Genomic DNA, 11,981 nt, shown 5'->3' on the forward strand with positions numbered 1-11,981 from the left:
TTAAAAGAGGTTTATGGATTGTGAGATGAACAGTGGATTAAACTCACAAATTTGATTTGTTTTATCTTGATAGTAGTTTTTTTAATACAGAATGCAGAAGTGATATACATGAATAAAATAACTTTATTAAAGCTGGGAAATACAAAATAAATTATTGTGAAATTATGCAATCTAAACCTTAAAAGTGTCGATAATAAATGATCTTTTCAGTGTAAGTCTCCCTCTTCATTGAGCAGGTTTTACATAAAGTGGATGTGAAGGAGTCCTTGAGGGTGGAGGGGAAGATAAAAAAGAGCCGCATCTTTCAGATTGCCTTCCACTTCCTGCCGCCAGAGCACTACCAGCAGGACAAGCTCCTGTCCCCAGAGAAAATCTTGCATTACATGGAGACCAGGTACACACTGGCGTTCTTGTGTCCCTCTCGCCCATCTCTTCAGCACGTAGGACTTGTGATGTACTGCTGTGGTAGCTGTGTCATGACACCTGCATGAATTCTGCTTCTGCTTTAAAAATGGCAAAAATATACCCCTTCATATCAAACGGATTAGCCAACTTCAGCAATGAATTGGGGGAAATCACCTTTAGGGAATGTCAGTGATACTATTTTAATCTAGGTTTGTATTCCTGGTAATATCACCATATTCTAGATATTTTAAGAATGAAATGAGTAGCCTATGGCCCAAGTAAGTGTTGCTGGTTACAGTTTCAGGCTATGATTGCATTTCCAGATTCTGCTTTGTTAGTGTCACCATCAACAGACAGGGGAGGTTCTAAGCCATTTGGGTCGATTTCTTACCAGGGCTTCCATCTCATACCTTGTGTCCAGTAGGGACTTGAGCCTGCAGTCCAGACCACCTGCATTTTGTGGGCCCTCTTGAGTTTCCAGGCAGTTTGAACTGATATTGAAAAGGTAGTTTCCAATCCAGTCTGAGCTACTCAGTTGTGGGCTGTCCTGCAATGAAATCTTAGGTCCTCCCACAAGATGTTTCTTAGTCTGAAATCATGCTCTTAAAGACTTGGGTGTTCTCATTAGTGAAGAATGTGGAGCTGTGGGTACTGTCAGAGGTATGAATGGAGTTCCTTACACGTGCGGTAATGATGATGATTCACTGTATGCTTGTGAGGGATGAAGTCAGTGCTGAGACAGGTGACCTTTTGAAAGACAAAGAAACAAACGAAGCAATAAGTGATGTTATGTGTTTTGTTTGGAGGCACGTGCTGAGATTGTCACCTCTCTGAGGAGGACATATGTAGGGGCTTTTTGTGTTTTGGATGTTATTGTGCTTGCTGGATGAAAAGAGTGTTGATCTCTTGCTAACGCTGTTCTTTTGCTCTGCTTCTCTTTGCGGACGGCAGATTCTTCAGGCTCCTACTGGAAGCCATAAGAAAGCGGAGCTCGAAGCTGGCATCGCTGAGCTCAGTGGACTCGTGCAAGGCAACAAAGAGGGACTTGAACCAGGACTCTGGGGAATCCCAGGGCGGACAGGTATGGCTCCTATTTCAGCTGCTTTTTATAGAAGGGTACAATCTGATAATTAAATCACTGCTTGTTTCCTCTAGGTGTTTAAAGGGTAGAGGTTGAGTATTTTCAATAGATGCTTTTCCAATTATTTTGCAGAATGAATTAATATAAATAAGCATTTATAACTGATATCAGGGGGTACGTATGTACAGTGAGGGGAAAAAAGTATTTGATCCCCTGCTGATTTTGTACATTTGCCCACTGACAAAGAAATGATCAGTCTATAATTTTAATGGTAGGTGTATTTTAACAGTGAGAGACAGAATAACAACAAAAAAATCCAGAAAAACGCATTTCAAAAAAGTTATACATTGATTTGCATGTTAATGAGGGAAATAAGTATTTGACCCCTTCGACTTAGTACTTGGTGGCAAAACCCTTGTTGGCAATCGCAGAGGTCAGACGTTTCTTGTAGTTGGCCACCAGGTTTGCACACATCTCAGGAGGGATTTTGTCCCACTCCTCTTTGCAGATCCTCTCCAAGTCATTAAGGTTTCGAGGCTGACGTTTGGCAACTCGAACCTTCAGCTCCCTCCACAGATTTCCTATGGGATTAAGGTCTGGAGACTGGCTAGGCCACTCCAGGACCTTAATGTGCTTCTTCTTGAGCCACTCCTTTGTTGCCTTGGCTGTGTGTTTTGGGTCATTGTCATGCTGGAATACCCATCCACGACCCATTTTCAATGACCTGGCTGAGGGAAGGAGGTTCTCACCCAAGATTTGACGGTACATGGCCCCGTCCATCGTCCCTTTGATGCGGTGCAGTTGTCCTGTCCCCTTAGCAGAAAAACAGCCCCAAAGCATAATGTTTCCACCTCCATGTTTGACGGTGGGGATGGTGTTCTTGGGGTCATTCCTCCTCCTCCAAACACAGCGAGTTGAGTTGATGCCAAAGAGCTCGATTTTGGTCTCATCTGACCACAACACTTTCACCCAGTTCTCCTCTGAATCATTCAGATGTTCATTGGCAAACTTCAGACGGGCCTGTACATGTGCTTTCTTGAGCAGGGGGACCTTGCGGGCGCTGCAGGATTTCAGTCCTTCACGGCATAGTGTGTTACCAATTGTTTTCTTGGTGACTATGGTCCCAGCTGCCTTGAGATCATTAACAAGATCCTCCCGTGTAGTTCTGGGCTGATTCCTCACTGTTCTCATGATCATTGAAACTCCACGAGGTGAGATCTTGCATGGAGCGCCAGACCGAGGGAGACTGACAGTTATTTTGTGTTTCTTCTATTTGCAAATAATCGCACCAACTGTTGTCACCTTCTCACCAAGCTGCTTGGCAATGGTCTTGTAGCCCATTCCAGCCTTGTGTAGGTCTACAATCTTGTCCCTGACATCCTTGGACAGCTCTTTGGTCTTGGCCATGGTGGAGAGTTTGGAATCTGATTGATTGATTGCTTCTGTGGACAGGTGTCTTTTATACAGGTAACGAGCTGAGATTAGGAGCACTCCCTTTAAGAGAGAGCTCCTAATCTCAGCTCGTTACCTGTATAAAAGACACCTGGGAGCCAGAAATCTTGCTGATTTGATAGGGGATCAAATACTTATGTCCCTCATTAACATGCAAATCAATTTATAACTTTTTTGAAATGTGTTTTTCTGGATTTTTTTGTTGTTATTCTGTCTCTCACTGTTAAAATACACCTACCATTAAGATTATAGACTGATCATTTATTTGTCAGTGGGCAAACATACAAAATCAGCAGGGGATCAAATACTTTTTTCCCTCACTGTATGTAAGTATATACAGCTTTTGTAGGTTATACATTTAACTTGCACTGAATGCTTTACTCGTTTCAAATATTTGAAAAATTGTTGATTTTTTGTTTTGAAAGAAAAAAAAAATTAAGCTTTACCACTGTCATGTTATATTCTTGTTCAAATGTAATATAATTAGATGTCATGAGTATTTGTTGATCCTGTTCATTATTAAGTTTCAGCTTCAAAGCTTGTACCCTTTCATTACAGTTACTTACAGTTAAATATATAAAAGACAGTTGGTCCCTTCAATATTAAACAAATGACTTACCCTTGCCTACACGGTTTATTTCTCATTTTGTTTTTCTTATTACATTGAGATCAGTAGAGTGAAACTCATGTAAAACTGAATTTTAATAAAAGGTTCCAAAATGAACAAACCGTGACACGTGACATACTTCCTTTGTTTGTGCAGATTAACAAAATGGCTAGATGTACACTGTGTGTAAATTAACATGGAAGGCCTTATGGGGCAACAGACCAACCATTATAGGCTTACTCTCAACCCAACCATGACTCCTAAATAAAGCTCCTGCATGTCAGAGAGGCTGTGTCCACATTCTGATAATGTGAGCCCTGTCAATCAAGTACCCTCACAGCTATGGAAATCTGATTAGACCTTTAATAGCAGCTGACATGATATATGCACAAATAATACTGACACATAACTTTAGCTCCACTGTCTGTCTGAATCAGATATACAGTGAATGTGCAATACTGTTATGCATATACAGCTCCTAAATCCCAGAGTGGGTTCATTTGCTGCACTTTATGGAGTGTTTACATTCCTGCAGAACAAAAACCAGTTGAATGAACTTAAATCGCTACATATTACTGCTCATGTATATAGATGCTGTTGTAGAAGTCTATTGGTGGTCTTTCTCCTGTGCTGCCCTTGGATGTGACTCTGACTAGCCTGTGTGTGTAATCCAGACGCAGGATGATCATGAGGGTGAGGGTGAGGAGGGTGGTAGGATTGTGGACGCTGAGGCAGACGAGGGGGATGCAGACGCCAGCGACACCCGGAGGAGAGAAAAACAGGAAGAGGAGGTATGGCAAGGGTGCCGGGGACTCAGCTGCCATAAGCCAGAAAGCCTCACTCTTTGAAACTGTTTTGCAAATGTTTTGTTGGTGTGCGGTTGTTAATCAAACTTGCTCATTTTGTTAAACCAAATGTTTAATGTTACATAATCTCCCTCAGGATTTCTGCCTAAATGTATTTCTTACAGAGGAGTCCACGTAAGTAAAATGATCTATCTAGTCATGAATCCTAAATGACTGTTACAGGATTCTATGTTGTTCATTATCTTAGTCAGTCTCATTATCCTAGAGCAGAGAAGACATTGTAGAGATTTTATTTGGGTCTCCTGGTGTCCCACAGGTTGATTATGAGAGTGAGGAGGGAGAGGATAGCAACGAAGGCCCGGAGTTGCAGGAGGAACCTGAGACCAATGAGCCAAAGGAGCCGGAGGAGGAAGATGAAGAGGGCAGCTCTGCATCTCCTCACCGAGCTGCTGCCACTCCTGATCGCAACAGGAAGTCTGTGAAAGCGCAGCCAGACACGAAGCAGACGGACCTTCGGGTCACCGCTGTCCTGGATACCAGCACCTCCATCGAGAGCTACAGTTACGACACAGAGCGAGGCCTGTGGTGCGAGGTCAGTGCTGCTGGGCGGGGGGTGGTTTCTTGTGTATTCTCTCTGCCCACCCCCCCAGTTTGTCAGACCTTTTTATTAGAGCTGAGACTTCCATTCCAGTTGTTTATTAGTAATGTTTTCATTCTCTGTTTTAAACTATGCTCATTATCACAGCTTTGATGTTAAGTAATTAACTTAATGAACTGTAGACTAATTGAATAAAAAGAAACCCAACTCTCCACTGTAAGCACTTTCAGCGCGACTAACGTTGGGGTTTTGCACGTTTCAGGTCACTCTGAACCTCCCCGTCACCAAAGTGCATTTTGACCTCACGACCATGGTGGTGTCTCAGGCCCAGAGTGCCGTTGTTTATGAAACGCAGGGCATCAGCCGGTGCCTGCTGAACGAGACCACCAACAGCCAGGGGGAGAAGGAGCTGGTCCTCAACACCGAGGGGATCAACCTGCACGAGCTCTTCAAGTACAGTGATGTGAGTTGTTCGGTGGAGCACTGCCTCCTGTGGCGAGAACAGATACAGTGAAAAACTATCCCAGCTGACTTTGTTGCCTGTGTATATGTATGAACATGAAGTAATGTTGTGGATACGTCATGTGTGCGAGAGAGAGAGTGTTTTTCAAGTGCTGATTACTCATGTCCATTCACAATATAGATCTCTTCAGGTGTCAAAAAGCAAAGTAATTGATTTAATGTAATTTAAATTGATTAAAAAAAAATTGTCCAGCGCAACACGAATATAATCTGAAATATTCAAGTCAATCAACCTCTAGATATGCCACATAGGCTTTAAATGTTGTCTGTCTGCTTGCATTTCACTTGGTGTTGCTCTCCTGTAAAAGCAATGTTGATCTGAAGGCCTGTCTGCATGTTCTCTCCACAGATCCTGGACCTGAAGCGGCTTTACTCGAATGAAGTGCACGCCATGGCCAACACTTATGGCATTGAGGTGGCTCTGCGGGTTATTGAGAAGGAGATCAAGGATGTGTTTGCAGTCTATGGTGAGCCAGCTTCCTATTTTGTTACTTTAATTGGGGTCGAATCCCCTTCAGCACATTATGGATGTTCAAGTTTATTTTAGGTTAGGGGATTACAATTAACAAGCTATTCTGTGCTTGTGTTGTTTCATAAGACAGCACCTGTTTATTAAAGGACAGCAAAACAATAAAAAGTTAAGGTTATATGTTGTACAAATGTTCAAGTCTCCTTATTCAAAATCTGTATTTAAATATGATCAACAACATATTGTTAGCATCTTGACTTTTATCTCCCTTTAGTTATTCCATCACGTTTCTGTAAACGTAGTCTATAAATGATTGAGTAATAAATGTGACGCCATTAAGAGGTATCTTTAGAGATCTGGTAAGCAACGTCTGTGAGGTTGTATGTGTTATTATGTTGGTTAAAGCCAGAGCAGTTTTTAATGTCTTGTGAGTATACTCCATGTACTGTATACTGGCACACTTGGCTGGTGGCTTAAGAAAACAGAAGTGACTTAATTTGTCATTTAAAGGTGTTATATTTGTGTAATATAAGGATAATGCTTTTGAACCCTTTGTGCTTGTGAAAATATGTGGTTGATCAGTAACAAGATAAATCAAAGGCATATGGACATGCTTTGTTTCACAGTTGATATGTAGCCAGGTTTTAGGTTAAAAAATGATTTGACTTTCACTAATGGTTGACTGCACATCTTGATTGCAGTAGAAGAAATAACACTTTCTTTGTTTTATGGGATACAGGGTTTCCCACAGAAATTTGCTTGGTGATCTGTGTCATATTTGTTGGCAGAGGGGATAGGGGGTAATGACAAACTGTCCACCGAGGGATGTGGGGGTGAAGACATATCGTTGACCAGGGATGGGGGGCGTTCACGCACTTGTTTGCACCGATTTATTTCGCCAGGTGGACCTGAATACAGCTTCAGGAAACCCTGTTATATTATGCAGTAAAAGAATAATTGAAAACAGGAATGTCTTTCTGAATGTGCTATATATGATCATGTTCTGGAAGTATGTATGTATGTATGTATGTATACATGTATGTATACATGTATACATGTATACTCACCTAAAGGATTATTAGGAACACCTGTTCAATTTCTCATTAATGCAATTTTCTAACCAACCAATCACATGGCAGTTGCTTCAATGCATTTAGGGGTGTGGTCCTGGTCAAGACAATCTCCTGAACTCCAAACTGAATGTCTGAATGGGAAAGAAAGGTGATTTAAGCAATTTTGAGCGTGGCATGGTTGTTGGTGCCAGACGGGCCGGTCTGAGTATTTCACAATCTGCTCAATTACTGGGATTTTCACGCACAACCATTTCTAGGGTTTACAAAGAATGGTGTGAAAAGGGAAAAACATCCAGTATGCGGCAGTCCTGTGGGCGAAAATGCCTTGTAAATGCTAGAGGTCAGAGGAGAATGGGCCGACTGATTCAAGCTGATAGAAGAGCAACTTTGACTGAAATAACCACTCGTTACAACCGCGGTATGCAGCAAAGCATTTATGAAGCCACAACACGTACAACCTTGAGGCGGATGGGCTACAACAGCAGAAGACCCCACCGGGTACCACTCATCTCCACTACAAATAGGAAAAAGAGGCTACAAGTTGCACAAGCTCACCAAAATTGGACAGTTGAAGACTGGAAAAATGTTGCCTGGTCTGATGAGTCTCGATTTCTGTTGAGACATTCAGATGGTAGAGTCAGAATTTGGCGTAAACAGAATGAGAACATGGATCCATCATGCCTTGTTACCACTGTGCAGGCTGGTGGTGGTGGTGTAATGGTGTGGGGGATGTTTTCTTGGCACACTTTAGGCCCCTTAGTGCCAATTAGGCATCGTTTAAATGCCTCGGCCTACCTGAGCATTGTTTCTGACCATGTCCATCCCTTTATGACCACCATGTACCCATCCTCTGATGGCTACTTCCAGCAGGATAATGCACCATGTCACAAAGGTCGAATCATTTCAAATTGGTTTCTTGAACATGACAATGAGTTCACTGTACTAAACTGGCCCCCACAGTCACCAGATCTCAACCCAATAGAGCATCTTTGGGATGTGGTGGAACGGGAGGTTCGTGCCCTGGATGTGCATCCCACAAATCTCCATCAACTGCAAGATGCTATCCTATCAATATGGGCCAACATTTCTAAAGAATGCTTTCAGCACCTTGTTGAATCAATGCCACGTAGAATTAAGGCAGTTCTGAAGGCGAAAGGGGGTCAAACACAGTATTAGTTTGGTGTTCCTAATAATCCTTTAGGTGAGTGTGTGTGTATATATATATATATATATATATATATATATATATATATATATATATATATATATGAGCATTTAACTTAGCATAACTACAGTTCACAACTGGAAATTGAATTTTACTCTGACTATTCTGTTCTATATCCTGTAAGATGGAAGCTGGGGACATGTTACTGTTGCATTTGGCATTGATTTAAGGGTAGGGTTAAATGCTGTTACCTATGTTGTCATAATCAAGACATTTTTCTGATCACAGTAAACAAAGTTTTCACTCCAGTGTGTTATAAACTCTTCTATTTATTAATTAGGTATCGAAGTGGACCCTCGTCATCTCTCACTGGTTGCTGACTATATGTGTTTTGAAGGTGTTTACAAACCTCTTAATCGATTTGGAATCCAGTCCAACTCTTCCCCACTGCAGCAGATGACCTTTGAGACTAGCTTCAAATTCCTCAAGGAAGCCACCATGCTGGGTGAGAACAACTCTATAGATCTCTTTGTTGTTTTTGGTGTATAACATGCAAAGTCAGTCATTCAACTGATTATATTCAGCCATTAGGAATCAAGTTTGCTCTGCAACTATAAAGATTTAACCCTGTTGGCATCTGTGGCATGCTAAGACGCAGTAACGCACATCTCTGAATCTCTGCACAGAGCTGCGCTTCTCGAACGCGACCCTTGTTCTGGAGTCAATGTGCCTCAGCCAAATATCGAAAATAAATTCCATGTGTATTGCGTGTTGACATGAACAAACAAATGTGATCAATGCACAATCAATGAAGACGAGATGGAGGAGAGTAGTGCGGGTGAAACTTCACAGCAAAGTGTCCCTAGTGAATCTGCCCCGAATAAAGGTGTGTTGTCGATAGTGTGGACATGATTTGGTTTCAAGACAACTGACACAGAACAGGAAAGGTAATTCAATGTCAGTTGTGTCCTATTATTTTTGCTTTATGAACAGTATAAAATGGCCATTAAAAAATAGTCATACCGTGAAAAATACCGCGATATTGTATTTTGGCCATATCGCCCAGCCCTACTACAAAGTTTTGTTTGTTTTTAGAAGCACTGTTAGTATACTGTTTAATCGGAAGGATTGATTCTCCTTTTGCGGATACCTAATCTCTTAGTAAGGAGTAATGTTCAATTATATTTAATTTTTCACTGGATATTCCCAAAGACCTCTTTCAACCTGGACATGCAACAATACTGTATTGAGATGTTGTTCTTCCAAGTTTTTTTTTATTTTTATTTTTTATAAGGATGAGAAAGCACATCCTTACTGGGTGATATCACAGAGCATGTATTCTAATTTTAGAGGGAATGTTGGACCTGATTAATTGAGTGAGACGCATTGGGTAAAGAAATGTTGTTGCACAGTTTTTATCTAACTATTCGTTTTTAATGCTTTGTTGCCTGCTGGTGACGTTTGTCTTATTCTTTTAAAGACGATCATGAACTCCTGTCTTTTCTGAGCGTTTCACTAACAAAACCTTGGCTACCTTGCTGTAAAGCAGTTGTAATGCTGGGGAAAAGAAATGCGGAATTTTACAGTTTATCCCTCGCTCTGATCCTTTGTTTTTTTTCCCTCTGCTCTCACCAGGTTCCTACGATGAGCTAAAATCTCCATCAGCTTGCCTGGTAGTTGGGAAGGTTGTTAAAGGAGGAACTGGACTGTTTGACCTCAAACAGCCACTGCAGTAAGTGCTCATGTGGGGAGATCATCTATGGAAAAAGCAGACACTTTCCCTGGAGTGTGAAGCTGTCAACCTTTCACGGTGAGGGGGCGTCGAATGCAGAGCACAGCACTGCACCCCAGCCCAGCTGCACAGGAAATGGGAAATATATTTCGGCAAACACCTGAAAAAACACACTGCTGTTTTGTTTTTTTATTTCACTCCTAATGTAATTCAGCTCTACAGTTTTTTTTTTTTTTAATGCTACCTTTAAAATGCAGTATGTTGATGAGAATGTATAACCAAAATTTAGTTTGCTTTTCACTTCTCCAATTTTGGTAATGCAAGTGATTCCACATTGTCGAAGTATAAGATCACTTTTAGCAAACCAAGCCAAAGGGGAAGAAGCATAATCACATTACAAGCTCTCTCTCTGGGGTTTCTCTCAAGGTTAGTTTGTTTTTTTCTTTACAAATGGTAAACATGCATTCAGGTAGCTGTGTACTATTTATGCTTAATTCTTGTAATATACATGTTGTTTTTTAATTATAAGCAATTGAATACATGCAGTAAACTTCATTGTTAACCTGTATTTGCACAAGAATTAAGTGTAATAAAAAGCAAAGTAGACACTTTTATTTTGTTTGCTTTTAATATTGAGTGAAGACTAAAGACATTAAACCCAAAATGACTTGCTCAGTTTGTGACCATTCACTGCATTTTTCTAACTATTTGTTGAAAGTGTCACAAGTCACACTTGTGTTGTCAGTGATGTGTGAAGTTCTTTTCTTCTACAATTTAATGAAGTCGCCAGCAGCATTCAAATTAAGTTAAATGTCAGGATGAAAGAATGCATCTTTTTAACTGTTCAACTGAAACGTTTCCACAGTCTTTGCCACTACTTTGCCATCAAGAGTTGTTTTGTTGCTTTATTTTTTGTTTGTAAGATTTGTCCCAACGTCAGACTCTTTTCAACATTACATCTTTGAGTCTATGGCGGGGGAAAAAAAAAAGTTATGCAAATATCCCAATTTAAGAATATACTCTGAAAAACAAATAAACAAAATGTTTGCTATGACTTCTTTGAGGTTCCCTTTTAGTAACCTTGAGGCACCTGGATTGTGTAGGTGACGAAGCCTGATATTAGTAGACAACTAGGAACACACACTTGCACCTAGATCACCTAGACTGTAGATCAATTATGTAATAATCAATGCTCAGTAATGATGGCATTTCTGCTCCACTTCATTGATTCAATTATATACAGAGACTTATCACAATACTGCAGTCAGATTTGAGAAGTTGTTTAAGTTGCATTTCCCCTTATTGCATCCAAGAATAGAATTATTGGCAAACTTGCGTTTCTACTTTTGTGGTTGTCTTGTTCTGTGCACATTACATCTTTGAACTATGCCTCAATTAGTAAATAAGGTGGGTTGCTGTCATGTTCTGTGTCCTCCTTCAGGCACTTCATTCATTGGTATATTGGTAGGCTTAACACCTAAAGAAGAAAACAACTGACCTGGGTGCTTTTCTTTTTTTGGGGGGTTTAGTTTTTTTGTATTTTGTTCAGTATGGAATTGTTCTTTAACGCAATTCGGAATTGCAAGATCACTCTGCCTGGGAGACACTTCTTCAATGCATGTTTCACATTCCACTGGGGGATCTGATTGGGATCTCATGCACAACAGGTACATGTGGGTGCACAATCCACTTGACTGTAATGTTACATAAAACACATAGTTTGATTCTCCGTGCCTGTAAGCAGTAGCTTGCATGTTTTTGTTTTGGTTTACCGTTTTCTACTTTTTCCAATAATTCGTATCTATTACGTTCTGTAAATATTGAAGGCAAAGGTCGACCTTTTGAAACTGGGAATTTCCCTGCCTTCTGCCATTTATTTTTTGTAAGGTTATTTCAGTGATTTTGTAATGTTGTGCCCATTTATTAAGATCAGTTTTTGGTGCCACCCAGGTTTCTCATGTGTCGTCATAATCTTGAATTCCTCAGTGATTCAGCATTCACTTGATATTTATTTTTCCGTGAACCACCAGCACTTTGTTTATAGTGTCCTCTGTTTCACAACCCCAATGTG

The 11,981-nt window shown here is 40.7% G+C and overlaps 1 protein-coding gene across 1 annotated transcript in view; it reads left to right on the forward strand.

Annotated features, from left to right (window-relative positions):
- Positions 1 to 10,964, forward strand: part of polr1a (RNA polymerase I subunit A) — a 31,380-nt gene extending 20,416 nt beyond the window's left edge. Inside the window, exons 27-34 of the mRNA XM_066720188.1 lie at positions 237 to 394; positions 1,357 to 1,486; positions 4,220 to 4,336; positions 4,668 to 4,943; positions 5,212 to 5,412; positions 5,821 to 5,938; positions 8,519 to 8,683; positions 9,814 to 10,964. Of these exons, the coding sequence (XP_066576285.1) occupies positions 237 to 394; positions 1,357 to 1,486; positions 4,220 to 4,336; positions 4,668 to 4,943; positions 5,212 to 5,412; positions 5,821 to 5,938; positions 8,519 to 8,683; positions 9,814 to 9,914 (1,266 nt within the window). The 3' untranslated portion in view covers positions 9,915 to 10,964. The remainder of the gene's footprint in view (positions 1 to 236; positions 395 to 1,356; positions 1,487 to 4,219; positions 4,337 to 4,667; positions 4,944 to 5,211; positions 5,413 to 5,820; positions 5,939 to 8,518; positions 8,684 to 9,813) is intronic.
- The last annotated feature ends 1,017 nt before the right edge of the window (positions 10,965 to 11,981 follow it).

Source organism: Amia ocellicauda, chromosome 13 (assembly GCF_036373705.1).
Source record: "Amia ocellicauda isolate fAmiCal2 chromosome 13, fAmiCal2.hap1, whole genome shotgun sequence".
In the NCBI taxonomy this organism is placed as follows: Eukaryota; Metazoa; Chordata; class Actinopteri; order Amiiformes; family Amiidae; genus Amia; species Amia ocellicauda.